Source organism: Dendropsophus ebraccatus, chromosome 7, assembly GCF_027789765.1.
Source record: "Dendropsophus ebraccatus isolate aDenEbr1 chromosome 7, aDenEbr1.pat, whole genome shotgun sequence".
NCBI lineage: Eukaryota > Metazoa > Chordata > Amphibia > Anura > Hylidae > Dendropsophus > Dendropsophus ebraccatus.
Window position 1 is genome coordinate 130,793,966 of NC_091460.1, and position 27,614 is coordinate 130,821,579.

Here is a 27,614-nt window from a genome sequence, read left to right on the forward strand (position 1 = left end):
GATTTATCAAACTGGTATAAAGTGAAACTGGCTCAGTGGCCCCTAGCAACCAATCAGATTCCACTCTCCCCCCCCCCCCCCCAGATTCTTTGGAAAATGGAAGGCGGAATCGGATTGGTTGCAGGGGGCAAGTGAGACAATTCTACTGAGCAACTGAGCCAATCCCTGCCAGCAGCACAGTGTATGGGCACATAACCCCTGCCAGCAGCACAGTGTATGGGCACATAACCCCTGCCAGCAGCACAGTGTATGGGCACATAACCCCTGCCAGCAGCACAGTGTATGGGCACGTAACCCCTGCCAGCAGCACAGTGTATGGGCACATAACCCCTGCCAGCAGCACAGTGTATGGGCACATAACCCCTGCCAGCAGCACAGTGTGTGGGCACATAACCCCTGCCAGCAGCACAGTGTGTGGGCACATAACCCCTGCCAGCAGCACAGTGTGTGGGCACATAACCCCTGCCAGCAGCACAGTGTGTGGGCACATAACCCCTGCCAGCAGCACAGTGTGTGGGCACATAACCCCTGCCAGCAGCACAGTGTGTGGGCACATAACCCCTGCCAGCAGCACAGTGTGTGGGCACATAACCCCTGCCAGCAGCACAGTGTGTGGGCACATAACCCCTGCCAGCAGCACAGTGTGTGGGCACATAACCCCTGCCAGCAGCACAGTGTGTGGGCACATAACCCCTGCCAGCAGCACAGTGTGTGGGCACATAACCCCTGCCAGCAGCACAGTGTGTGGGCACATAACCCCTGCCAGCAGCACAGTGTGTGGGCACATAACCCCTGCCAGCAGCACAGTGTGTGGGCACATAACCCCTGCCAGCAGCACAGTGTGTGGGCACATAACCCCTGCCAGCAGCACAGTGTGTGGGCACATAACCCCTGCCAGCAGCACAGTGTATGGGCACATAACCCCTGCCAGCAGCACAGTGTATGGGCACCTAAGCCCTGCCAGCAGCACAGTGTATGGGCACCTAAGCCCTGCCAGCAGCACAGTGTATGGGCACCTAAGCCCTGCCAGCAGCACAGTGTATGGGCACCTAAGCCCTGCCAGCAGCACAGTGTATGGGCACCTAAGCCCTGCCAGCAGCACAGTGTATGGGCACCTAAGCCCTGCCAGCAGCACAGTGTATGGGCACCTAAGCCCTGCCAGCAGCACAGTGTATGGGCACATAACCCCTGCCAGCAGCACAGTGTATGGGCACCTAACCCCTGCCAGCAGCACAGTGTATGGGCACATAACCCCTGCCAGCAGCACAGTGTATGGGCACATAACCCCTGCCAGTAGCACAATATATGGACACATAAGCCACTGCGCTCTGTGTTATCTGGGTGGTATCAGAGTAGGAAACAGTTCCTTCTGTGTGTTGTGTTATCAGCGCTGACAATGTGTATGTACTCAGACTAGCAGGCCGCTACCCATAGATGCTAGGAGCTTTCATGGTTTTCTGCTAAAAGCATACAAGAATCCCTCCTGCAGGGGAATCCCTCGCCCAGGATCAATGCTGCTGTACACTACAAGCAGCCAGGAGGAAATGTTATTGGCACAGCAGAGCGGCTTCTTGCACATTCTATTCTGTTAGAGCGGGTGAAGCTGCTGTGCAATGCTGCGGCCCTCAGTCATCCCCCAGTTATCTCTGGATATAAAGCTAATACTGAGCTATCTCTGCTGCTGCCGCTGCTGATTCAGTCTCCTCGAATGTAGGTCAGTGTGGAGAGACTCTCCCCAGCAGTGGAGGACGTTCCCTTTACCTTGTGTGTCTCAGCGCTGTATTTACAGTCATAGCCTGGAAGTTCCCCGCCGTGACGGCCTCTGGGAATTCATTACATTCATATTTTATTTGTGCATGCAGAAGAAGCAGTAAAACCCTTTGGGAATTCTTCTTGCATTATCTTTTGACATATAAAGTACCCAGACGTTTTAGCGTAGGTCTCAGTGGTTAGGATTCAGGCTCCTTTGATGCCACATCTGTTTAAAAAAAAAACCAACGCTTTGCTGGGCATGCTCAGCACGGTGCCATTGAAATGATTGATGCTCCAGAATGTTAATGCATTACAGAGCAGTTTGGGGTCAGAGCTCATAGATTTGTCCAATGTGATGGGGGAAGCTTGGAGATGTAGATCTATAATACATGCTATTTATAGTGTTCCTGTTCTCTTTTGTGGCAGGAGGATCTTTGGGCTTGATGGGCCTTCGCTGTTCTTCTGTCCTACCTGTAGTCAGTGACTACATGTTCTCTCGCTGACAGCATTCAGCTCCATGTCTGCTAGCAGAGGTGATCTGTGATGGCATAGGAAGCGTTCTGTAGCTGTCAGGCGATGACTGTTACCAGAGATGAATGCAGGAGCGAGATGCTGCATGAAGCTCTTGGGAATCGGCTGCTTACATAATGATGCAGAGGGTGCACCGTCAGCTACTCTAGGAGGGGGGCTGCTGTAAATATTGAGGGAACCTCCGGATAAGAGGAAGGACCCTCACAAATATTCTTCTTTCAGTAAACAGCGATCATGCTTCCTTACTGCTCTCACTTCCTCGCAGGAAGAATATTTCTATACATTTAAAGTGTCACTGTCGTGAAATTTTTTTTTTGCAGAAATCAATAGTCCAGGCGATTTTAAGAAACTTTGTAATTGGGTTTATTAGCCGAAAAATGCATTTTTAGCATAAAAAAGCAGTTTGAAGCTCTCCCCCTGTCTTCATTGTTCTCCTATGGAGAGAGCTAAATTAAAGACCAAAACAGGACAACAAAGAGTTAATCTACAAATACATCCTTTATCTCCTCTGACAGTCAGCACTGACCTCTCTGAGCTCTGATTACAGCTGTCACCCAGCTCCGTGCCTGTAATCCTCTGTTATCTGCTTTCTGCTGTCGGCTAACTCCCTCCTCCCCCTCCCCTCTCTATAGAACAGACAGGGTACGTCTGATGCAACAAGTCACAATTTCCTGATTTTTTGCAGTGGATGGAAAAGAGGAGGGAGGGGGGGACATGGGAAAAGGTTTTTTAAATGAAGATAATGGCATATTTGGCTAATAAACCCAATTACAAAGTTTCTTAAAATCGCCTGGACTATTGATTTCTGCAAAAAAAAAAAAAAAAACAGAGTGACTTAAAAGGGATACTGTCACCCTCCTTGCTGCTTATATATATATATATATATATATATATATATATATATATATATATATATATATATATATATATATATATATAAAGCAGCAAGGAGGGTGACAGTATCCCTTTTAAGTCACTCTGTTTTTTTTTTTTTTTTTGCAGAAATCAATAGTCCAGGCGATTTTAAGAAACTTTGTAATTGGGTTTATTAGCCGAAAAATGCATTTTTAGCATAAAAAAGCAGTTTGAAGCTCTCCCCCTGTCTTCATTGTTCTCCTATGGAGAGAGCTAAATTAAAGACCAAAACAGGACAACAAAGAGTTAATCTACAAATACATCCTTTATCTCCTCTGACAGTCAGCACTGACCTCTCTGAGCTCTGATTACAGCTGTCACCCAGCTCCGTGCCTGTAATCCTCTGTTATCTGCTTTCTGCTGTCGGCTAACTCCCTCCTCCCCCTCCCCTCTCTATAGAACAGACAGGGTACGTCTGATGCAACAAGTCACAATTTCCTGATTTTTTGCAGTGGATGGAAAAGAGGAGGGAGGGGGGGACATGGGAAAAGGTTTTTTAAATGAAGATAATGGCATATTTGGCTAATAAACCCAATTACAAAGTTTCTTAAAATCGCCTGGACTATTGATTTCTGCAAAAAAAAAAAAAAAAAACAGAGTGACTTAAAAGGGATACTGTCACCCTCCTTGCTGCTTTATATATATATATATATATATATATATATATATATATATATATATATATAACACTTGTCTGTGCCTTTTTTCTCCTCTAAAATCGCTTTATTTCATTGGTGGACAGAGTCAACTGGGTGGAGCTTTATGATAGTTGGGCTTTCTCCCCAGCCAGGAGATGGGGCCTAACTGCCGTGAAGCCCCGCCCAGTTGAAGCGAAAGTAAAACAGGTTACGCTATCACTTTAAATACACTTGTCAACAACATCTGAATTCTAGTTCTGTGCCCACCTGCTATCTAGTATCTGAAACTACTATTTGCTTCATGATATTGCAGGTCCTGCTCTTTGGGCACACCCTGTGCTAATTTTCAATGTACTTTGTGTTTACTTTGTATACTCTAGTACACAAGTGTCAGACTCTGCCCCTCCAGCCGTTACAAAGCGGCATGATGGGAATTGTAGTTTTGCAGCAGCTGGAGGGGCTGCGTCTGACATCCCTGCTTGGGTAGCTCTGGTTGCAGTCTGTTATGTGACTATAAGTGAAACTGAACAGCTGTTAGATCCAGTATTACAGCCGCCCAGACACTATTTGTACTAAATACCTTGTACCTTCTTTAAAGAGGAGCTGCCAGCTCTGAGATTTCATAAGGAGGACAAGAATTTACTAAATAGACAATAACTTGGTGACGTCTTTTCCTAAGGTGCCCATACAACTTATACGCAAGTCGGACGAACCTGTTGAATGGCGGCCACCTGGCTTTCTGCCTACAGATGATGATAGAGGAGGGACGAGGGTGTCGTTTGTAAACTTTTGACATGTCATAGAGACATGTCAAAGGTTTGATCGGTCCGGATCTGAGTGTTTACACCCGTACCAATCGGGAGAACGCGCGGGAGAGGAAGCGCTGCAGCACAGTCCACTTACGCTCTGTGTTTAAAAAAAAAAAAAAAGTTGGGCTCATAGTGGAGCTCTATGGAGCCTGACTCTTTATCTTACACAGAGCGTGAAGCAGACCACACTGCAGGGTGTCCTCTCCTCCTCGCTCTCCCGAACGGTACAGGTCTGAACAAGTAAGTGCAGGGAAACAAAGCACTTTATGTGCATTTCCCGTAATAAGTGTATATTGGTGATTTGTATAACTTTTGGGGGGCAATACAATACTTTAATAAAAATTTTTGCTGGACTTTTCCTTTAATATCTCAGGGTCTGTGCATGCCCTGTAATAACTTATGTCTATGTGCGTGCCCTGTAACAACTTACATCTACTATATCAGGGCAAAGTTTCTTCAGTTACATTGTAAAAGGAGGCACAGTGTGAGTTATGAGAGAAGAAGGAAGTGATAGTAGATAAAGCTTTAAGACGTTTCTCATACAGATTATCGTTAGCAAATCCGGTGATTTTTCTCAGAACCACAGGGGAACAGGTTTTACTTTCATTTTAGCAGAAAAAGAGCAATCATAATTTGGTGCGATGCTCTTTTCTGGGAGATACCAACTGTGGCGGTGGTGGTGGGGGAGAGTGAGTAAGGGGCTGATTCTGAACTGAATAACAGGGGTCAGATTAGACTAGGTTCACACTACGCTTTTGCAATCCGTTTTTTTTCATCAGTTTTTGGCAAAAAATGTATGAAAAAACAGATGCAATTGTGTGCATTCATTTTGATCCGTTTTTCCATTGACTTTGATAGTAAAAAAAACCGGATCAAAACGGATCAGTTTTTTTTAATGGACACAAAAGTAGTGTCATTTCCGTTTTTGTGTCTGTAAAAAAAAACTGATCCGTTTTTTTTTTACAATGGAAGTCAATGGAAAAAACCGATGCACTCAAATGCATCAGTTTTTTTCATCCTGTTTTTTTGCAAAAAAGTATGAAAAAAACGGATTGCAAAAACGCAGTGTGAACCTAGCCTTAGGACAGAAATGGGGTGAATGAGTCAGCTTGTATAATTTTTTCATAAATTCATCAAAAGGGATCACATACCTATGAATTAAAGCGTTACTGTTATTTATATCGTCATCGGGCATGTTAAAAGATGAGGACCGCTCCGATCCGGAAATACAGCCAGAAAGAGTATGGACCACTCCCCGGCAGACCAAAGATGGAATGGAGTGTTTACACAGAGAGATTTATCTTTTTGAAGCCAAAGCCTGTGATGGATTGGAGAAGAGGAGAAATCTCAGTCTTTCCTTTATGAACTGTTCTTTGTCTACAGTCTGTTCCTGGCTTTGGCTTTAAAAATCTGTCAAATAAATCTCTCTGTGTAAATGCACCATAACTATTTTGTTTCATAGCCAAATCTGACTCTTTGCTTCATTATAGTCTGACAGCCAGATGCACGCTGCCCCCCTGCTGCCCTCGACTGTAGCTACAGAAAACGGTGGGTCTGTGATCTGCTGTGATCAATAACTATTATCATTATTATTATTATTATTATTATTACTGCTACAATAACATCCTTAATAGGGTTATTCAGGATTAGAAAAAAAAAACAAAAAAACATATCTACTTTCTTGCAAAAACAGCACCACCCCTGTCCTCAGGTTGTTTGTGGTATTACATTTCAGCTCCATTCATTGTAATAAAACTGAGCTGCAAAACCAACTTGTACAGACTAATATTTATTAGCCATGTAGTAAGACTTCTCTGTGTATTATACAGCCCTACTTAAGGAGAACACAGCTGCTTGTTAAAGGGGTACTCCGGAGACTAATGCTGCGTTTACACGGAGATAATTCACCCAATCGATCGTTTAACGATTTTGAAGCAACAATTTGGTTTTTATAACGATCAGCGTTTAGACGAATAAATCGTTAGAAAAATCGGTAGAGCCTGCGCAGGGGGTACCTGTATAGTGGGCTTACCCCGCTGGCAGCTGCAGGCACTCACTCAATCCTACCATGACGCACTTGTTCTCCACTTTAATTTAATGTAAACAACTTCAATCTTTTTTTGCTCTTAGTGGAAGAAGTCCTGAATCTCATACCAAGCTCTTAGCTTCCAGTCCTGAGCAATCTGTCTTGTAGAGACCGTCAATTTTAATTTAGAAGCAATCTATCTCTAGAAACCAGGCAGCACTCACAAGGCGATACTCAATGACTACAATTGTATCTGACAGCAGTGACCCGTGTGATACGGTTAATTGTTATTCTCTCACATCAGATTCTTAGGGGTCGGCCTGACCTCAGCGGCCGGATTGCACAGGTTCATTGTTATTTGTCTTCTCACAGCTGCAGTCCTGGTGATTCTGGTGCCGATTCTGGTGGTGTGCCTATGGCAAATACCCTTGGAGCATAGAGATTTAGGGATTTTCCAATGCACAGCAAAATTGTATCCCCCCCCCCCCCCCCCTTAAATTAAAAGAAAAAGTACTCGTAAAGGGGATATCCAGCAAAAATCTTTTTCTTTCAAATCAAATAGCGTCAGGAAGTTAAATAGATTTGTAATTTACAAATGTCAAGTCTTCCCAACACTTATCAGCTGCTGTATGTCCTGCATGAAATGGTGTATTCTTTCCAGTCTGACACAGTGCTCTCTGCTGCCTTCTCTGTTGGAGACAGGAACTGTCCAGAGCAAAAAAGGTTTTCTATGTGGAGATGCTCCTGCTCTGGACAGTTCGTTTCTCAGACAGAGATGGCAGCAGAGAGCACTGTGTAAGACTAAAATGAAAACAACATTTCCTTCAGGACATACAGCAGCTGATAAGTATGGGAAGACTTGAGATTTTTACATAGAAGTAAAGTACAAATCTATATAACTTTGTAAAACCAGTTGATTTGAAAGAAAGACTTTCGCTGGATAATCACTTTAAAGACAATATACTTCTATTACTCATCAATATAGAGAAATGTTAAAAAGTACAAAGTTCTCAGTAACCTAATACCATATTGCACTGTAAAGCCATGTTCCCACAACATCGTCGTTTGCCCATTTCCCGAACGTCTTTTCTGTGAGAAAACACAGGCGCATTAAGCAAATTATTAACTTACAGTATATGGATCTGTAATTTACTTCTGTTTAAAAAATCTCAAGTCTGTCCATATCACCAACTTTCCAGAGCAGTAGCAAATCCCCAGAGAGAACCTTTCTAGGGCTGGACAGTTCCTGTCTCGGCCAGAGATGTCAGCAGGGAGCACTGTGTCAGACTAGAAAGAAAACCCAATTTCATGCCGGACATACAGCAGCTGATAAGTATGGGAAGAAAATATTTTTAAATAGAAGTAAAGTACAAATCTATATAACCTTCTGAAACCAGTTGATTTGAAAGAAAAAGATTTTCGCTGGAGTACCCCTTTAATGGTTTTCTTTTGTCTGTTTAGGCTACTTCTGACCTTTTGGAAACCTTATCACACCCATATTTTGCTTTTTACCCCGTACTATTACCCCTTGCTATGTACTCATTTGTGGCTGTGTCGCAGTATCGGTTAAATGCCAGGTGCTGTACAGTAGTAGGTCACCAGGACATGGTTGCCTCTATTTTTTGAGGGTTTTTCCTTTTTTAGCTAACCACACCATCACCTGATGGATTCTTTGCTGAAGTGAACGCAGTACTTGTTATGTATTGCAGGAATTGCAGGAATCGGCCTATTCAGTGCCTTTTCCCCTAAGACAACTCTTCCTGATTGGTGGGGTATATGCTTTTTGGCGGATAATAGTGCTGTGGATTTGGTAATTCTAATTTACAGTGTGTTTCTGGATAACCAGGCAATGCCCAGTATGGCCACAGTTGTGTTCAGTTTGTTTTTTTTTGTTTCTGTATTTTCCACGGTTATATCGGCTCTCAAGCCTCCTCCATTTGATCGCAATGGGAAATTTGTTTGCTGTTCAAATGGAAGTGATCAAGACTTGTCACTTCTTGATGTGGATTCACTGCAGAACATGTCCATTGAAGTCAATAGAGGTTAAAGGAGTACTCCAGCAAAAAATAAATAAAAAATTCATATAAACTGGTTTCAGAACGTTATTGTAAATCACTTCTAAAAATCTCCAGTCTTCCAGTACTTAGCTGCTGTATGTCCTGCAGGAAGTGAAGTATTATTTTCAGTCTGACTGCTCTCTAGTGCCACCTCTGTCCATGTCAGGAACTGTTTAGAACAGTAGAAAATCCCCATACAAAACCCTCTCCTTTGGTGGCCTGTTCCTGTCTCAGACAGAGGTGGCAGCAGAGAGCACTGTGTCAGACTGGAAAGAATACACCACTTCCTGCAGGACATACAGCAGCTTAGTACTTGAGTTTGGTCCTGTGACATTGGGGTTGCAGGGCCATTCCGTGGCCTCCCTTCTCTGCAGGTGCACGCTCTGCGGGGTTGGCGGCCACCGACCGACACAGTGTGGAGTTAGCGTAGGGACCCGTGTGAACCAGGAGACCTGCACGTGGTACATGGGGCGGTATGGTTTGATCAAATTATATACTAACATCCTGACGTTGGTTTTTAAAACAGGCTTAGCGGCATTAGTATCAGCCATAGGTGGGATGTGCAGCCGATCCTCTCTCTCAATGTCGTGTAAGTCCCTGGAAGACTGGAGATTTTTAAAAGTAAATGACATATCTATATAACTTTCTGAATTCAGTTGATTTGAAAGAAAAAAGATTTTCGTTGGAGTACCCCTTTAAACTTGTGTCGGCTTCAGATTCTAAAATTAAAAACCTGCAGGTAAACAGGCTACTTTTTTAATTCTTTTTTTAACATGTATTAAACCTCTGTGTGAACATGCCTTATACTGATCTCACAGATGGTACTTGGAATATATGGGTTGTCTTGCTCAACTTTCCCTGGATCTTAGTAGCAAATTGAGCTAGTTAAGTGGGGGCAGATTATACTTTTAGGGGGAGATTTATCAAACATGGTGTAAAGTGAAACTGGCTCAGTTGGCCCTAGCAACCAATCAGATTCCACCTTTCATTCCTCACAGACTCTTTGGGAAATGATTCTGATTGGTTGCTAGGGGCAACTGAGCCAGTTTCACTTTACACCATGTTTTACACCTTTTCTCCCCCTTAGGCCTTCTAGATTGGCCATCAGTCCAAGTAATACAACCCTATTATAAGACTTTACTATCGTGCTTCACTTTGGTGCCATTATTTGTTGTTGCTTTTCTGGAAGGTTAAAGGGGTACTCCAGCGGGGGTCATTTTTTTCTGGGACCGGGGAGGAGGTGGCCGAGGGAAAAGACGTCCACTCACCTCCCCGGTTCCAGCGGCAGTGTGTCCGGGTGTCTGACACGGGCCCGAGACGTGACGTCTCAGGTCCGCTCAGCCACTCAGTGAAGGAGGCGGGATCCGTTTCAAGTCCGCTTAGATCCCGCCTCTGTCACTGAGTGGCTGAGCGGACCTGAGACGTCACGTCTCGGGCCCGTGTCAGACACCCGGACACACTGCCGCTGGAACCGGGGAGGTGAGTGGACGTCTTTTCCCTCGGCCACCTCCTCCCCGGTCCCAGCAAAAAATGACCCCCGCTGGAGTACCCCTTTACCTTCCAGACACCCGGAAGCAGCCGGGAACCGCAATGCGGGACCCGCCTCTGGAACCGGGGAGGTGAGTGGACGTATTTTCCCTCGGCCACCTCCTCCCCGGTCCCAGCAAAAAAGTGCCCCCTCGCTGGAGTACCCCTTTAAAACCAAGCATTTAGCTGATGAACAAGAATTTGTTTATCCATCAGCCGGTGCTGACGCTGTTACACAAGGTGATACTGACTTGTTAAGGGACCAGATAAGGCTGGGTTCACACTACATTTTTGCAATCCGTTTGATTGATGAAAGAAACTGATGCAACCGTTGTGTGCATCCGTTTTGAAGGAAGGATTGAAACGGATCCAGTTTTTAACGTACACAAAAACGTGGTCGACCTCATTTTTGTGTCCGTTAAAAAAAAAAAAAAGATCCTTTTTTTTTTTTTTTTATAATGGAAGTCAATAGAAAAACGGATCAAAACAGATGCTCACAATTGAATCCGTATTTTTTTTCTTAATCAGTTTTTTTTGCCGTTTTTTTTTTTTTCAAAAAAAAAAAAAGGAATGGAAAGACTGATTGCAAAAACGTAGTGTGAACCCAACCTAACTGGGGTGATTCAGGAACCTGAGAAAGCTGATGACAGCCTGTAAAAGAGGTTTGATGGTGGCCATGTTATTCACCCCTTCGCTTCCCTTTAGGGTGCGTTCACACTATGGAATCCACGCGGAGTACTTCCCTTTCTGACATTTTGCACTTTTCTATGTTCTAGAACAGTGATTGGGGAACCTTCGACCCTCCAGCTGTTGCAAAACTACAACTACCATCATGCCTGGACAGCCATAGGCTGTCCAGGCATGATGGGAGTTATAGTTTTGCAACAGCTGGAGGGCCGAAGGTTCCTTATCTCAAGCACGGATGGATTATATTAAAAATACCAGGTGTCTCCTTGACCTAACAGCTATTTATCAGTGTCAGTGGTTTGGAATGTAAATTGTAGCCTACAGATTCCCTTTAAAGATGACCTATGACCTTTTCTGACCTGTCTCTTGTAAATACTTGTATCCCCCATAAAACAAAAATGCTGCAAAATCTTTTCTTATAGCCTATGGCTATATCCTTGTATCCCAGGACTCCCTAGGGCAGCATCAAAGTCAAATTTCAAGCATTTGGGTTTGGATGAACGTTGCCAGACCCAAACTTTCAGCAAGTTTGCACAACACTAGTCAGTAGCTGTATATATGCTGTAGGTTTGGACATATTGAACTCTTAGGCTGCATTCACACGTTCCGGGAAGTTGTCAATTTTACAGTCCATTGCTTTCTATTGGGATATTCAGATGTTCCGTGATTTCACGGATCCGTGATCCGTTCCGTTAAAAAATAGGACATGTCATTACTCGGAACGGATGCACGGAAAGGATTCCCCATAGAAATCAATGAGATCCGTGTTTTTCACGGTTGTACACTGATGTGACATCCGTGTTCCTCCGTGAAAAACGCGGATGTGATGTAATCAATGTAATTTAAAATGCTTTAACACAGATCCGTGAAAAAAACGTAGCTGTCGGACCACAATCACGGACCGGGAAAAACACTATAAACGTGTGAATGCAGCCTTACTGTCAAAATTGTTATCTTAGAAGGTCTTGTATGAAGAGTCAGACAATAAATAGTATAGTGGCCATTAAAAGGAAACTGTCAGCTGGGAAAGACATCCCAAACTGCTTACACGGCTACATAGCTATGCAGGTAGTGAGACTATCCATAACTTTATTGCAGTTGTCCGACACAGCAATCAACTTCAAACAATGCATTTTATTACAACTCTGTAGTGTCAAAGAGGTGTGGCCAAGACAATTTAGTTTTCTGGCCACGCCTCTATGACACTTCGAAGCAATTATAAAAAATAAATTTTTAGGTGATTGCAGCCAACTACAATAAAGGTATGGCTAGTCTCACTACCAACATAGCTGTAGTCAAGTAAGCAGTTTGGGATGTCTTTTCTAGCTGACTGATTCCCTTTAAAATTCTGCTTTTAATCGTTTAATCCAAGATCTGTCCTGGGGTCCGTTCGGCAGGTGATGCAGTTATTGTCTTAAAAAACAACTTTTAAACCTGCAGTTTAAATTTTTAACCTGTGTTAAATTGGCGTGGCCTAGATTGTCTGTGCCCTAGGCCTTCACCGCCTCTCCCTCCCCCCTTCCCACCCTCTTCATCATTAGGAATGCTCCAGGCAGGATTTCTCCTATTCATCACTTGTCTGAACACTGCACAGGTGCAGTGATGATAAAGAGAAATCCTGCTAGGGGCATTCCTAATGTTGAAGAGGGCGGGGAGGAGGGACGTCGCAGGCCTTGGGCATGGGTACTCTAGGCCACTCCAACTTGACACAGGGCTGCAAGTCTAAAAGTAGTTTTTTAGGACAATAACTGCATCACCTGCTGAACGGACCTCAGGACAGATCTTGGATTAAAAGCAGCTATCCGAAGGTACAAGCGGTTTTTTTTTTTGGGGGGGGGGGGGCAGATTGTGGGTACAGAGTTTCTTTAAACAACATATCCACATTATTGTAAGTCTTTCTGACGACTTGGAAGTAACAAGTCGCTCTGTACACAGGATCACCGTTACCCTCTAAGTGGTGGCCTAACTGCTTCAGCGTGTTATACGAGTGTGAAGGATCACTTCATCCTAATGTACAGTCATCTGGTAATCGATCAGAAGACATTTAGCGAGTGCGAGGAGAGTGGATGTCGGCTAACTGGAGATTGGGATTCATTTCAGTGTATCGCAAGACAAGAAAGTCGCCAAATGACTGTTAACCAAAGCAAATACTGCTTGACTTAGTTTTACCCTACACTGTTCTGAATTATTAAAACGTGAAAGAGATAGGCCTCGGTGTGTGTATAGCGTTCTCCATTGCCTGGATAGCTGCACTGGCTATGATGAGAAGTGAGCTTACATCTAGAAAGCACATTGTTCATCCTCAGTCTATTAGCGTCTCATTGGAAGTTCTGTCCTAGCCGCCAGTGTGCGAGGAATCTTCTCTGCTATCTGCTCCGAGCTCTTATGTACTAAAGTATTAAAGGCCATGTCGTCTTGTTTTACAGGGGAGCCTTCTCTGTGGTGAAAAGGTGCATGAAGATTACTACAGGGCAGGAGTATGCAGCCAAAATTATCAACACCAAAAAGCTTTCTGCAAGAGGTAAGCATATCCTTCACGGAGTCTCCATTTATTTCTGTATTGTAAAGTTGTCTGGTTTTTACAGTATATGCACTCCAAACTGTTGGATAAACAATGGTGAGCATACACCATTCGCCTATATCCAGGGCCGGATTCCCAGCTGCTGCTGCCCTAGGCAATAAACTTGTAGACGCCCCATATTCACTCAACAATTTGCATCAGGATTTTCTAGTTTCTGACCATCATATTGATATCTGATCAGTCTTAGGCCGCGTTCCTACATTTACTGTACGTCACCACATGCAGCAGATGCCAGACCCTTATGCGGTAACCAATAGGCGTATGGCCAATAATCCTGGTAACAGCACATGACTACTGGGGAAGAAATGGGAGCCTGGTTTCGGCCACATGCATTTCTCTACATGTAGAAACATTGTCTGAATCGCGTTTTTCAGAGTTTTCAACGGTTTACAACATAAACAAATTTCCACATTGAATCAATCATTAGAGCCGTCTGCATATTGTCTGAGGGAATTCTCTCCACAGGATTGGTAGGTAATAGCTCTAGGTGTCACATTTACCACCGCCACACCAGACCTGACCAATACTGCCATACTGTTACTAGATAACACTGCCATACTAGACATGACCAATACCGCCATACTGTGACTGGATAACACCGCCACACCAGATCTCACCAACACCGCCATACTGTGACTGGATAACACCGCCATACCAGACCTGACCAATACCGCCATACTGTGACTGGATAACACCGCCACACCAGACCTGTCCAATACCGCCATGCTGTGACTGGATAACACCACCATACCAGACCTGACCAATACCGCCATACTGTGACTGGATAACACTGCCACACCAGATCTGTCCAATACTGCCATACTGTGACTGGATAACACCGCCATACCAGACCTGACCAATACCGCCATACTGTGACTGGATAACACCGCCACACCAGACCTGTCCAATACCGCCATGCTGTGACTGGATAACACTGCAATACCAGACCTGACCAATACCGCCATACTGTGACTGGATAACACCGCCACACCAGACCTGACCAATACTGCCATACTGTGACTGGACAACACCGCCAAAGCAGACCTGACCAATACCACTATTTTGTGACTGGATAACACCGCCATACCAGACCTTACCAATATCGCCATACTGTGACTGGATAACACCACCATACCCCTGCAAGGTGCTGCCCTAGGCACCGAACCAGGGGTGCCTAGTGGTAAATACGGCCATGCCTATACCATTAAAGGGGAAGTATCAGCGCGTTAGACAAATCTAACCTGCTGATATGTCCCTATTGCACAGGAGACGCTGAGGAGGAAGGTATGTCTCTTATCTCCCTCTTCTGCGCCGTTCCAGTGCAGTTAGTCAATTGCTGCACGCTCCAGTGAGACTGTTAGGAGCCCCGGTGGGCCCACTCCATTAATTATCATTAGAAAGGGGCGGATCGGTGCTATAGGGGCAGTCAGTGCTCCTAACATCTTGGCTTCATTTACTCGAATGGAACCGACTAACTGGCACAACCTAAGGGCAAGAGTGGTGCTGTCTCTGGAAGAAAGTGGCCATGTATTTCTAACGCTGATTAACCCCTTTTAACCGATTTGTAAATTTGAAGAAAAAACTCAAGTCTTCTAGTACTTATCAGCTGCTGTATGCCCTTCAGGAAGTGGTGTATTCTTTCCAGTCCGTGCCTCAACATAAATCCAGCAAGTCTGTGCACTAGAAGTGATTCTTAAAGGGAACCTGTCACCCCCCGTGCTGGGGTGACAGGCTCCCGACCCCCGTTAGAGCCCCCTATACTTACCTAATCCCGCCGGGTCCCGCTTCTGGAGGTGGTCGGGTGACGGAGATCTCAGCCGCTGCAGCCCGGCGCGCGCGCTGAGAGATGAGTCCAACACCCATAGAGAATGACAGGAGAGTCCAGCGCTCCGTCATTCTCTATGAGCGTTGGACTCATCTCTCAGCGCGCGCGCCGGGCTGCAGCGGCTGAGATCTTCATCACCCGACCGGATCCAGAAGCGGGACCTGGCGGGATTAGGTAAGTATAGGGGGCTCTAACAGGGGGTCGGGAGCCTGTCACCCCGGCACGGGGGGTGACAGGTTCCCTTTAATAACCACCCCCACCATATACTGTGTAAAACAAAAATATAATTCTTGGACAATGTCTTTTGAGAATTTTGCTTTCTCACAGGTCAGAAAGATCAATAGAAACTGGTCCGCCTGTTATTGGTTGATGTAATGTCTTTGGCCAATGGCAGATTCTTGCGTCTCATTGGCTAATATAGAATATTCCCTTCTAGTATATGGACATATATACCATGATCATTTTACCACAATGAATCTATTTGCCAAGGTGCAGTAACAGGAAGAGTCAGCTAGGAACGGTGCAGCTCCCGGCTTGTTAGCGGGCGGTCGTCTGCCTTAGAGGCATTCTGCAACATGGGAGTAAGATGTTTCTGCGCTATGTTGTGAAAAAATAGGTCAGCGCCTAATTGAATCACATTCCTCTTCATTATTTACAAATGAATTTGCTCCATTAAGGCAATGCCGTATGTAACGGGGGAGCGGGCACAAGACACAGTCATTCTGCAGGCATGGAGATAGTCATGTATGTGTGCCGTCCTCAGATGATTCCCTGTGAACATAAACCCACCATCACCACCTCCGCCAATCTATAGAAGAGCCGATTTGGTAAAAAGAAGGTGCATTCACAATGTTTTTCACTTGCTGTGTCTGAAATAGATCTGTGTGGGTCTTCACAGCGCTGTGCTATAATGAAAGCTGCTATTTTTGCTACCAGTCATTTTTAGAAACCCAGCAAAAAAAAAAAAAAAAAATGCAGTCTTCTGCTTTATCACAATGTTCAGTTCTTCTGCATAAAGACTCCCTACAGTCTGCTGCCTGGTCTTTGTGAAGAGAGATGGTCAATTCTAACTTGTAATTTAGGTGTCAATACTCAGTATATTTAAAGGGGGTTTCCGGGGTAAAAAAAAGATTGATCTGCAGGTAGGTCATCAATCACTAATTGATGGCCCCCTAACCCATCAGCTTACATTGAGCGAGGCTGTGTAGTGGCCGGAGCTGGTTACTGCAGCTAAGCTGCCATTCACGTGGAAGGGGGCTGAGCTGTAGTACCCGCTGGCACGCATACACAGTAAACCGAGCCAGCTGCTTCCAGTTCCTTTCACAGTGTAGTATGGCCGTCTGAACGGATGTGGGGGGGATCAGTTTAGTCTCTGGAGTCCCTGCTGTGTTTTGATGTTGGGCTCAGACAGGGACCCCATGCTTCATCAGGCTGTGAGCAGCGCCTCGAAGCATTTGATGGCCTATTTAATAGTAATAAATGGATTGCAGCCCCCAGTTTACTAGATTAATCAATAGTCCAGGCGATTTTAAGAAACTTTGTAATTGGGTTTATTAGGCAAATATGCCATTATCTGCATTCAAAAAGACTTTCCCCAGGTCCTATCTCATCGATCTATGCAGCATATCTATGCAGCATAGATCTGTATGAGAGATCAGTGCACTTATACTAGAAGTCCCTCATGGGGGCTTCTAGTATAAGTGTAAAAGTAAAAATAAAAGTGTTGTTTTTTAATAAAAAGCCCCCTACCCTAATAAAAGTTTGAATCACCCCCCCTTTTTCCATGTTATAAATAAAAATAAATAAATAAACATGTTTGCTATCACCACGTGCGTAATCGCCCAAACTATTAATTTATCACATTCCTGATCTCGCACGATAAATGGCGTCAGCGCGAAAAAATCCCAAAGTGCAAGATTGCGCATTTTTGGTCGCATCAAATCCAGAAAACTTGTAATAAAAAGTGATCAAAAAGTCGCATATGCGCAATCAAGGTACCGATAGAAATAACACATCATGGCGCAAAAAATGACACCTCACACAGCCCCATAGACCAAAGGATAAAAGCGTTGTAAGCCTGGGAATAGAGCGATTTTAAGGAACATATATTTGTTAACAATAGTTTGAATTTTTTACAGGCCATCAGATAATATAAAAGTTATACATGTTGTATATCGTTGTAATCGTAACGACTTGAGGAACATATATAACAAGTCAGGGTGTCAGGGCGAATGGCGTAAAAATGAAAAAAAAAAACAAATAAAAGAAATGTGTTGGGTTTTTTTTTTTTTCAATTTCACCACACTTTGAATTTTTTCCTGGTTTCGCAGTGTACTTTATGCAAAAATTCAGCCTGTCATTGCAAAGTACAATTAGTGGCGGAAAAAATAAGGGCTCATGTGGGTTTCTAGGTGAAAAAATGCAACTGCTATGGCCTTTTAAGCACAAAGAGGGAAAAACGAAAACGCAAAAATTGAAATTGGCCCGGTAAAGCAATGTGAGATTTTACAATCTTATTCAATTCTATGTTTTAAGATTGCTGGATGAGGAGAGAGCTGTAAATAAATATCTAAAGAGCCATTTTGGTTAAAAAAAAAAAAAAACGACAATCAGGCGATCATATGAGGAAGATAACAGTCTAGAAATGAAACCGAAGAATAGGCAGACACTCTAAATGATATGTAAAGTAATAGAAATGTGTTCATGTCTCAAAAAAAAACTAAAGAAAAACAAACAAGGTACACAACAAAAGAGAAAAGCAGTCAGGCAGTCTCAAAAAGATCTGTTCATAAAAGCACCTGTCAAAAGAAGAAGAAAATGTTGACCTGTTATTCGCATGCACATTGTCAGTCGCCATGTAGTTTGCCTTTTCTAGCACTATGTCTGGATTCGGTGACTGCTGTACCTCGGCATCCCTGAGGAAGTAAGGCATGTGAACGTACGACCCTCCCCCAGGGATTGTAGACAGCGGTACAGCTGGAAGAGCCGGAGCAGCGGTGGTGAATGTAGTCTAGGCTGGGATCCCGTAGCTAAGTGTACATTTATTTAGTCTAGGCAACAGTGCTTGTACGGGGAGGCCTGCCTATAACAAGTGTGTCAGAGAGGAACATAGAGTTGTTGCCTGGGGCCAGTATTAAAAGAACTAAAGTGTCATTTAAAGTAATAGTGCAGACCTACTTTGCCATCTATTGGAATACCTCTGTCAGTAGGTTTATGATGTCATATCTAAGGGAAGCATAAACTAGTGACAGAGAAGCTGAACAGAATGATGGATCACTTACATTGTTCTGTGCAGCTGATCTAGAGATATCCTCCTGAATAACATGGGCAATAAGTAGTCCTCTCCATTATGTGCATGAGCCCAGTAGTCCTCAATATACATGAGAAGCAGAAAACTCCGCCCACCAGCTGCTGATTGGCAGTTATCTATTCATGCTGTGTATAGGCAGCCAACTGTCATTCAGCAGCTGGAGGGTGGGGAGGGGTGTGGCAAGAATCCTATTCTCCTGCATATTAGGAGAACGGCTGAACAGAATGATGTTACTAATACACCGATAAGTTCAGCATTTCTGACACTAGTTTATTCTGCCCTCTAGTGACCGATTCTCTTTAACCTGTGTGATGTAATCTTCATATTTTGCTTATTTTCGCATGGCTCATTTTTGGGATTTAGGTTGGTTTATAAAATTCTGTCGTGTCCCATTTCGCTAATATCAATGCAGGTGTTCATCAGAGTCATATTGTACATGCTTCATGGAGCGTCAGGAGCAGATGGGGCCACCTCATTATATTCATGTATAACATCTTATGGGATTTTCCCGGTGCTGGTTCACATTTTGCCTCTTCAGCATACAAAGCCGGCATGTAAACCGCAGAACTGTTTCTGAGCCGTTCCTGATTAGGTGTAAAGAGGTTTTATACAAATATTGATACAGCCGCTGTGTAAAGGCGGCTATTTGCTAGCCCCTCTAGGATGTATGCACTCCGAACGCTGTGGAAACCATGCCCGCATCCCCCCCCTCACATTAGCCATGCAATGTTGCAGATAATATAGGGACAGAAATGGGGGCATGGTTTCCACACCGCACCACATGTTCTGAAAGCATATGTGGAAATACAGCGTTATACAGGACGTTATTAGCAATAAAGACATACTGATGTAAAGCGAACCAAATTTAGTCACAAATAGTCTACGTTTGGTCCATTTAACCCAGGTATGGGTAACCTTTGGCCCTCCAGCTGTTGCAAAACTACCATTCCCATCATGCCAGGACAGCCAAAGACCTTTCCACAGTGGCTATTTAAAGGGATAGTTCACAAAAAAAGTCTTCCAAAACTCATCAGCTGCTGTATGTCCTGCTTGAAGTTGTATTCTTTCCAGTCTGGAGAGCAGGAGAGGTTTTCTTTAAGGATTTGCTTCGGCTCTGTTCCTGACACCGACAGAGGTGGCAACAGAGAGCACTGTGTCGGACTGGAGAGAATATACCCCTTTCTGCAGGACATACAGCAGCTGATAAGTACTGGAAGACTGGAGATATTTTTTTAATAGAAGCAAATTACAAATCTGTCACCAAAACTATATTTCTTTCAAATCAACTGGTGCCAAACACCTTTTAATTGTGTCTCCTAATATTCCCCTATCTCGGTCCATGAACACATCCATCCATTACTGCTGGGGTTACTGCTTGGCACACTGAAATGATATGCGGCATTGTCAGGAACATGTGATGCAATGTGAAACGTGTTAGTGAGATGGAAGCTAATGAGCCATCCACCGCCGCTCAATACATTGTAAGATTTTTGTCTCTGGAGCTATGCAAGGTGCATATTTCCATGGCCGTTGTTCACCTCTGTGTGTCGTGGAGGATTATCTCTGATTGATAAGCTCCTTACTCTGACTGCATTTCGCCTATTTCCCCTGTTGCTGCTCTGTGGAGTTATATTTAGATTCTGTGAGATGGAGCATGCGCCCGCCTGCTGAGCCAGTACCTTTATGTTTTCCTCACTTTTTTTCCCCCCTATGAAGAGTGCTAAAAGATTGTCTGTGTGTATACATGGAAGCTTATTATTTCACATGTTTGTTTATATCCCCTTGGTCTGGGGTTTGGAATGTTGTGGTCTAAGGATCACCGTGCGGATCTAGGGCCCATGATGGTGCCATCTATTCTTTATGACTGCCGGCATCCCTTTGCACCTTGGCTATCTTGCCTCTGAAATGGAGTAATCCCAACTTATGCTACTAATTACACACTGACAACTGTTTGTTTTTTAAATGCGTGGGGGTAGGCCACAGCTTTTTTAATTTTCTTAAAAACTATTTTAAACTTTAAAACATGTATTTGTGTAATGTGAGGATAGGACCTTGCGCTGTCGCCTTCCTGGCGAGGACACCGGAATGCCAGGCCACCGCTCCGGCGGTGGGCAGGTCTTAGTTGTTCTGTCGGGTGCCTCGCCGATGCTTCTCCTTCCTCCTCTGCAAGGTCCCCCCCAGCGCCATAGGTGGGCTGTGTATCCCTACACTGCACACCTACCCCCACTGGCTAAAGTAAATAGGGCCCTTTCAATGGCATCCTGGACACCCGAAAGGAAAATATCCAGGCCAATATCATTAAGATGTACGCTATCTTGCAACATCAGGCGCCTTCTAGCTGGCGATGGCGGATCGCAATACCCCCTCTGGTCCTGACGAATCTTGAGATTCGAGTATTTAGGATGCGCCGAGCCTCTCAATAGCCCCGGGATTCCGGGCACCGTTCCATACGACTCGGGGCACTCCGCCTGTCACGCTGGTGTGGTGTTCTGCCACTTCCTGCCAGTTACTTTTATAAACCTCTTTCCACGCCCCCCAGACCGCCCCCCAACATGGACCGCCTTTGGGTGCTTGCTACGCCCCTGTGCCCGTCAGTCACAGTCACCGGCTGCTTAGCCAGCGCCAGTGACCCAGTCTGTAGATCAGGGATGGGAAACCTTCAGCCCTCCTGCTGTTGCAAAACTACAATTCCCATTGTGCCTGGACAGCCAAAGCTAAAGCTTTGGCTGTCCAGGCATGATGGGAATTGTAGTTTTGCAATAGCTGGAGAGCCAAGGTTCATTACCCCTGGGGGCAATGCACCTAGGATTTCACTGCATTGAGTGCTTTCACTTGCAGCGGGCAGTGTTTGTCATTTGGTTGGTCTCCCTGAGATCAGCGATCTGTTTCTCTTATGGCTCTACTAGGCATTGCTCCCACCTAGCCAGAATCCTGCTCCACACTGATGAGGCGCAACACCCCGAAACAGCTGTATGTGGATGGATACCTGGCCTTGGTTTTTCCCTTGCCATTACATTGACTTATAGGGCCACTTATTATGGTAGTTTTGGTGGTATCCTTACAGGAGCCACCCCTTGGCCGTGTCCTTCCTGGAGGGATATCTGGCTAGTCCTGTGTTTCGAGACTCTTTGATGAGGCTCCACAGGCTTTTCTTTTGCATATTCATGGTTTAGATTGTGTCTTACTTTGGGGAAAATTAATGTTTAAAGGGGTTGACCACTTTATAGTTAAATACGTCAGTGTACAGTATTAGTAAGTGTACTCACTGTATATACTGACAGCAGCTCCCTGTGTACCTCTACCTCTTAGAGCTTAAATCAGACTCCTCTCCTCCAGGCTGGTCTGCCCTACTTTGTTTTGTTTCTGTCGATAAAATGGCCGACATGGAAGAGCATGTGACCATGCCCCGCCCCCTGTGTCCACCATAGACATATACAGGCTCAGTGGTGGACACTGGAGGGCGGGGCATGGTCACATGCTCCTCCATGCCTACCATTTTATGGACAGGAACACAACAGGGCAGGGCGGAGAGGAGGAGGATTTTAGCGCTATGGGGTACAATATACAGTGACTACACTTACTAACACTGTACACTGAGCAATTTTACTATTAAGTGGCCAACCCCTTTAGGGATAAAATGTACAATTTGCATTCAGTTTTCACCCTCTGTTACCATGTTTTCTCACTAGACACCCTATACCCTATGGGAGAGATGAATAAAGCTGCGTCAAAACATCCGGCCTGCGTTTTTGCACCACTTATGTTATTGGACATTTTTGTGCCATGCTTGACAGGAGGACCGAAGATTAATTGTGCTGTAAAGGGATGTGGCTTAAATGTGTCAAAAAATGAGTGTTCCTCAGCATCTAGTGACAATTATGATGTGGTGAAATTAGATTGTGGGTCCCTGGGGGACGTAGCCTGATGTAGTTAGGTGTATGTCAATCACTGCAGATCTGCGAATATTTAGCGAACGATGATTTGAGAACATGTTGAAAGATCAAAATGAACGATTTTTCGCTCATCGCTTGATCGTTTGCTGTGTTTACACGGAACGATTGTCGCTCAAATGCGATTGTTGTTGCGAAAATTCGAGCGATAATCGTTCCGTGTAAACGCAGCATTACTCTGTCTAATTTTATCTTGTGGGTGAACACTCAAGTTCATTCACACAGCGGTGTGTCATATCCATTTCATTTAAGGGGTGATTTTCCTCATTGATTCCCATGGGGGGGAAATAGAAAAAAAAAAATATGCAATTTGGTTTTCCATGTTGGCATGAAAGAACAATTTTCCAGAACTATAAGAATGTAATGGGATTTTTGGCTGCACTCCATCTATGAGCCGAAGTTGAGATGCGAAATAAAACATGGGTAAACCTAGCCTAATAAATTTTAATTGTTGAACTTTCTCCGTGAAAAATACATGGTTAGGCTAAGTTCACACTACATATAAATTCATTAAACAACGGCCGTTATTTAATGAATTTCCCTATCACATTCATTACTATGGAATCCTGGCTGGAGTGTATACACTCTGGCCGGGATTCCTTGCGACCGCATCAGAAGCTGACTTGTCAGTTTTGTGCAGCCATTATGCATTGAATAGCGGCCGCACAAGACTGACAGAGCAGACAATGTAAAGTGCGGCTCCGACAATACTTTACATTGTCTGCTATGGTTAATTGGAATGCGGGTATACCCGAATGTGCCTGCATCCCAATAAAAAAGAAATGAAGTTCATGTGGCCGGGATGAACTTCACTAACAGCGGCCGTTCTGTGACACGGCCAGTGTCATACATAGTGTGAACCCATCCTTAAAATGGATGTTTAGTGCAGGAACAGATATTGTGGTATACTAAATACATTTATCATGTCTGTATTTTGTGCCTGGAAAGTAATTGGTAGCCCAGCTTTGGGAGGGGTCTACCTTAGAGTGTCTCTTTAGTATTGGAATAGCTAAGCATTACCTGCATGTCAAGCTTGAACGTGTAGTCATTTCTGTACTGTGGGTATGTACTGCCAGGAATGGCCAACTGCACTTCACTGCCTTCTGTGTATCATTATTTATAGAGCTGCTCCACAAGAACACAATAGTGTGGGACAGGTGTAATGTGCTTGTGTATCGTACCCCATTTCTGAAGAGAAATGTCAGTCTTTCAGTTGCTTTCATTTCTAAATTTATTGAAGATGTTCCAAGATAAGCTGTTGATAGCCTTTCCTTAGGGCCAACTAGGCCCGACCCCTCACAGTAAGTGAGCACCGCTCTGCTACATCCTCGAGCCTACACACTGCTTGATTATCCGGCAGCAAGGGCTGTATATATGTATGTATGTGTGTGTGTGTGTGTATATATGTGTATGTGTATATATATATATATATATATATATATATATATATATATATATATAATCATTAGTGATGTTTGCAGTAGTGGATCATAATAGGTCCTTTTCGGGCGGTAGCGCGGGGCCCATGGCCACCCAAAAATACTTTCAGTAGTGTATTGTCTCCTTGCTACAGTTTTGCCATGATTTGGCAAAGTCGCTGCTTTTTTACCGCACTTTTGCACAAAAACGGGCATCATGACATTATCTGTCCTGTACTATGGACACTACGCTAGTGCTGTTACAGTGGGGTGGGGGGCCAAGCTTGGTCAACAGCCCGGGGCCTATGGTAAAGTTAATCCGCCCCTTGCTTTTTACAAGAAAAATAATAAAATAATAAAGTTTTTACTTACCTGTTCTCCCCTGTTGTCCTGCAGCCTTACATCTGCGTTCCCTGCTCACGTCTGATGATTCTGGCCCCATCTTTTCAGTGACATGCTGCTAATCCAATCACTGGCTGATACAAGACAGCACCACAGGCAGTGATTGGCTGAGCATAATGTCACTGAAGAGACGGCACTAGAAGAGTCAGCAGTGAGCAGGGAAAACAGGCAGAAAGCTGCAGGACAGCGAGGGAGAATAGGAAAGTATAAACTATCTTTTATTTTTACACGGTCATCAGCCACCGGCCGCACACCGCTTTATGTAGCAATGTGTGGTTGGCGATTTAAACACTTTCCCCGCTCCAGCAACTTATTGATACATGATGCCAGGCGGAGAAAGAGTCCTGCTGAAATTACAAATTGCTGCTGCCTTTCTTTACTCCAAGCATCTCCAGCATTGAGATTACTGATGGTGATTTATTTCTTATCAGCTGGGATATGGATTTATGGCTGCTGGGATCTAATAGACTCATAGACTATTACAAGGGACGATTATCGTTTGAAAAATCATTAGATCGTTCGGATTTCGTTTCGTGTAATAGCAGACAACAATTAAGCGACCAACAAGAAATAGTTGGTCGTTTGATAGAATTCAGACCTATTTTTATCATTTGATGGTTTTCACATCGTTCGGTGTAATAAGAAGTCATAGCTGAAACGTACGCAATAGCAAAGGACAAAACGACCGCAAAAACGATCATGAGTAACGATCATCGTTGCGTGTAATTGGGCGAACGATTTCTGGTTGTTTTCCATAGCGGTCATTTTAGATTGTTAATCATTAGTCATCAAAAAAATCGCTTGGTGTAATAGTACCCTTACAATACGAGGCTATGTTCACACTACGTAAGAGACCGGCTGTTCCGTGACCATCAGAGCTTCCCATAGCACACAGTGAAGCAGGCGGCCGGAGCCGCTTGCTTCACTGTGTACTGACAGGTCTTTCTGCAGCCGGAATTCAGTTAATTCCGGCTGCAGAAAACTGACATGTCAGTTATTTGCGGCCCCGTATGGGATCCCGACCGAAGCATGTACGATGTGTTTACGCTTCGGCCGGGATCCCATTGAAAGTAAGGCATTGTTCCACCGCACCAAAAGTACGGCCGTTGCCATCGGCAACAACGGCCGTACTTTACGTAGTGTGAACATAGCCCGAAAGTTTATTTCATTGGCCCAAATAGAAACTTCATCAATGCTATTTTTGTCTTTGTACCCAGCTGGTTGAGGATGGAACCAGTGATAAAGGGACGACACTATATTTAGGAATTTGGTTTAAAGCGAATGTACCATCAGGTTTTTTACATTAACAGATTGGCCGGTCTTTTCCCGAGCACAGAACACCGTAGCACTGGGGAAGGCCTGCCGGCCCCCAGTGTGGCTATCTCCCCTCCCCTATTAGAATCGATGGAGCCGCGTCACAGAGGGGTTGGGATTTTTTTCACACTAGTGGCCCGTGGGCCTGCCTTGGGTGCTCAGGAATAGACCGGCACCATACCAGGGAACCGAGCGGCGGTTCAAAAATAGAACCGCACCACTGGCATCCCTGCACCGGTGCAGATCCGTTAATTTAAAAAACCCAAGCCGATGTACCTGATGGTACATTTGCTTTATTCTAAATTCTTCACATTTACTGTTCACTGTCCACCCAGAGGTTGTTGTCAGGTTATCAGCTATCAGACTTACATTGAAGTCAGGGCTATTGCGTTCTAGTCCATGAACTTTTGACTGCATGTGCAGCAGATATAGATGACCTACTTGTCCATTTACAGTCAACCACAGCGAATCTTTGGAAGATTGTTTCCGTCTCTTTATACTCGGACAGCTCAGCTCAGCATACATGCTCCCATCCGCGTAGTCGTCGTATATTTTTTCCAAGCACAATGACACAACCTTTTATTATTCATCATTGGTATCTTTTGCGCCGTGTTACAATTTTACACGTTGCAAATCCTTCTATCTGCTGTGTGTGGTATCCTTGCTGCTGTTCTGACTGCAGATCTGTTTCAGCATCACCCCTTTACCTACATTGCCTCTGCCACAGGTGCTTGCAGTGTTCTCGAGCTTTGTGCGACTTTATGTTCTATTGCTGGGGTAACTACGGTTCCGTGCGGCGGCTTAGTTCTTGACCTACATTGTGAGGCATCCAGTAGAAAATATTTTGTATGTAGAGATTCCCTCAGGAAACTGAAGTGTAGGAGCTACCTCATTCCAGCCAGCCGATTGCTAGCAGCAGTGGCGGATATATATAGAATCTGTCACATATAGCAGTTTTGTGCTCCCGCTCGCATCCAATGCTTGCCAGGTTAGAGCTGTGCTCACTCACAAGGAAGATAAATGTCTGCAAAGACAACAAAGGGATCAGGATAGGAGTTGCGTTACTAATATCATCTGTCTAGTTCTTGGGCAGATCGTCGCAGTCATTTATGGAAATTCCGGCTTTTTATACCCCAGTGACACAGGGTTGCGTAACATGGAGGTGCAGCATCCTAGCAGTGCCATCCGCAGCGCTGTTTGCTTAGCAGTGTGTAACGCCGTCATTTACAAGACCATGGTTTTTATGAGATGTCATACCTCTGCTAATTCATGAATCTAGTGGCCTCCATGACCTGAATATTCTCTGCAATTCTGGTATAGAATGCTTCCTACCGATCTGTCATTGATTAACTTAAAGTCACTGTCGTTAAATTAGCACAGGCGATTTTAAGAAACTTTGTAATTGGGTTTATTAGACGAAAAATGCATTTTTATCATGAAAAAGCAGTTTGAAGCTCTCTCCCCCCCCCCCCCTGTCTTCATTGTTCTCTATGAAGAGGGGAGGGGTGGAGGGGGATGAGGCACCAAAACAGGACAACAAAGAGTTAATTTAAAGCTACATCACCAGGCTCTCTCCTCTGACATCAGCACTGACCTCTCTGACCTCCGAATACCGGCTCCCTGCTGTGTAATCCTTTGTTCTCTGCTCTCTGCTTCCAGCTAATCTCCCTCCTCCCCTCTCCATAGAACAGACAGGGCCTGACTGATGTTAAAGAGTCGAGATTTCCTGATAATGAGCAGTGGATGGGGGGGGACCTGGGGAAGGTCTTTTTAAATGCAGATACAGTGGTACCTTGGTTTAAGAGTAACTTGGTTTAAGAGCTCACAGTTTTTCAAAATTGTGACTTGGTTTAAGAGCATTGCTTTGGTATA

General features: G+C 44.5%; 1 protein-coding gene across 3 annotated transcripts in view; it reads left to right on the top strand.

Moving 5' to 3' along the window:
* Positions 1–27,614, top strand: part of CAMK2D (calcium/calmodulin dependent protein kinase II delta) — a 149,425-nt gene that overhangs the window by 4,049 nt on the left and 117,762 nt on the right. For all 3 annotated transcript variants that reach the window (XM_069978456.1, XM_069978457.1, XM_069978458.1), the window contains exon 2: positions 13,369–13,463. In XM_069978456.1, the coding sequence (XP_069834557.1) occupies positions 13,369–13,463 (95 nt within the window). The remainder of the gene's footprint in view (positions 1–13,368; positions 13,464–27,614) is intronic.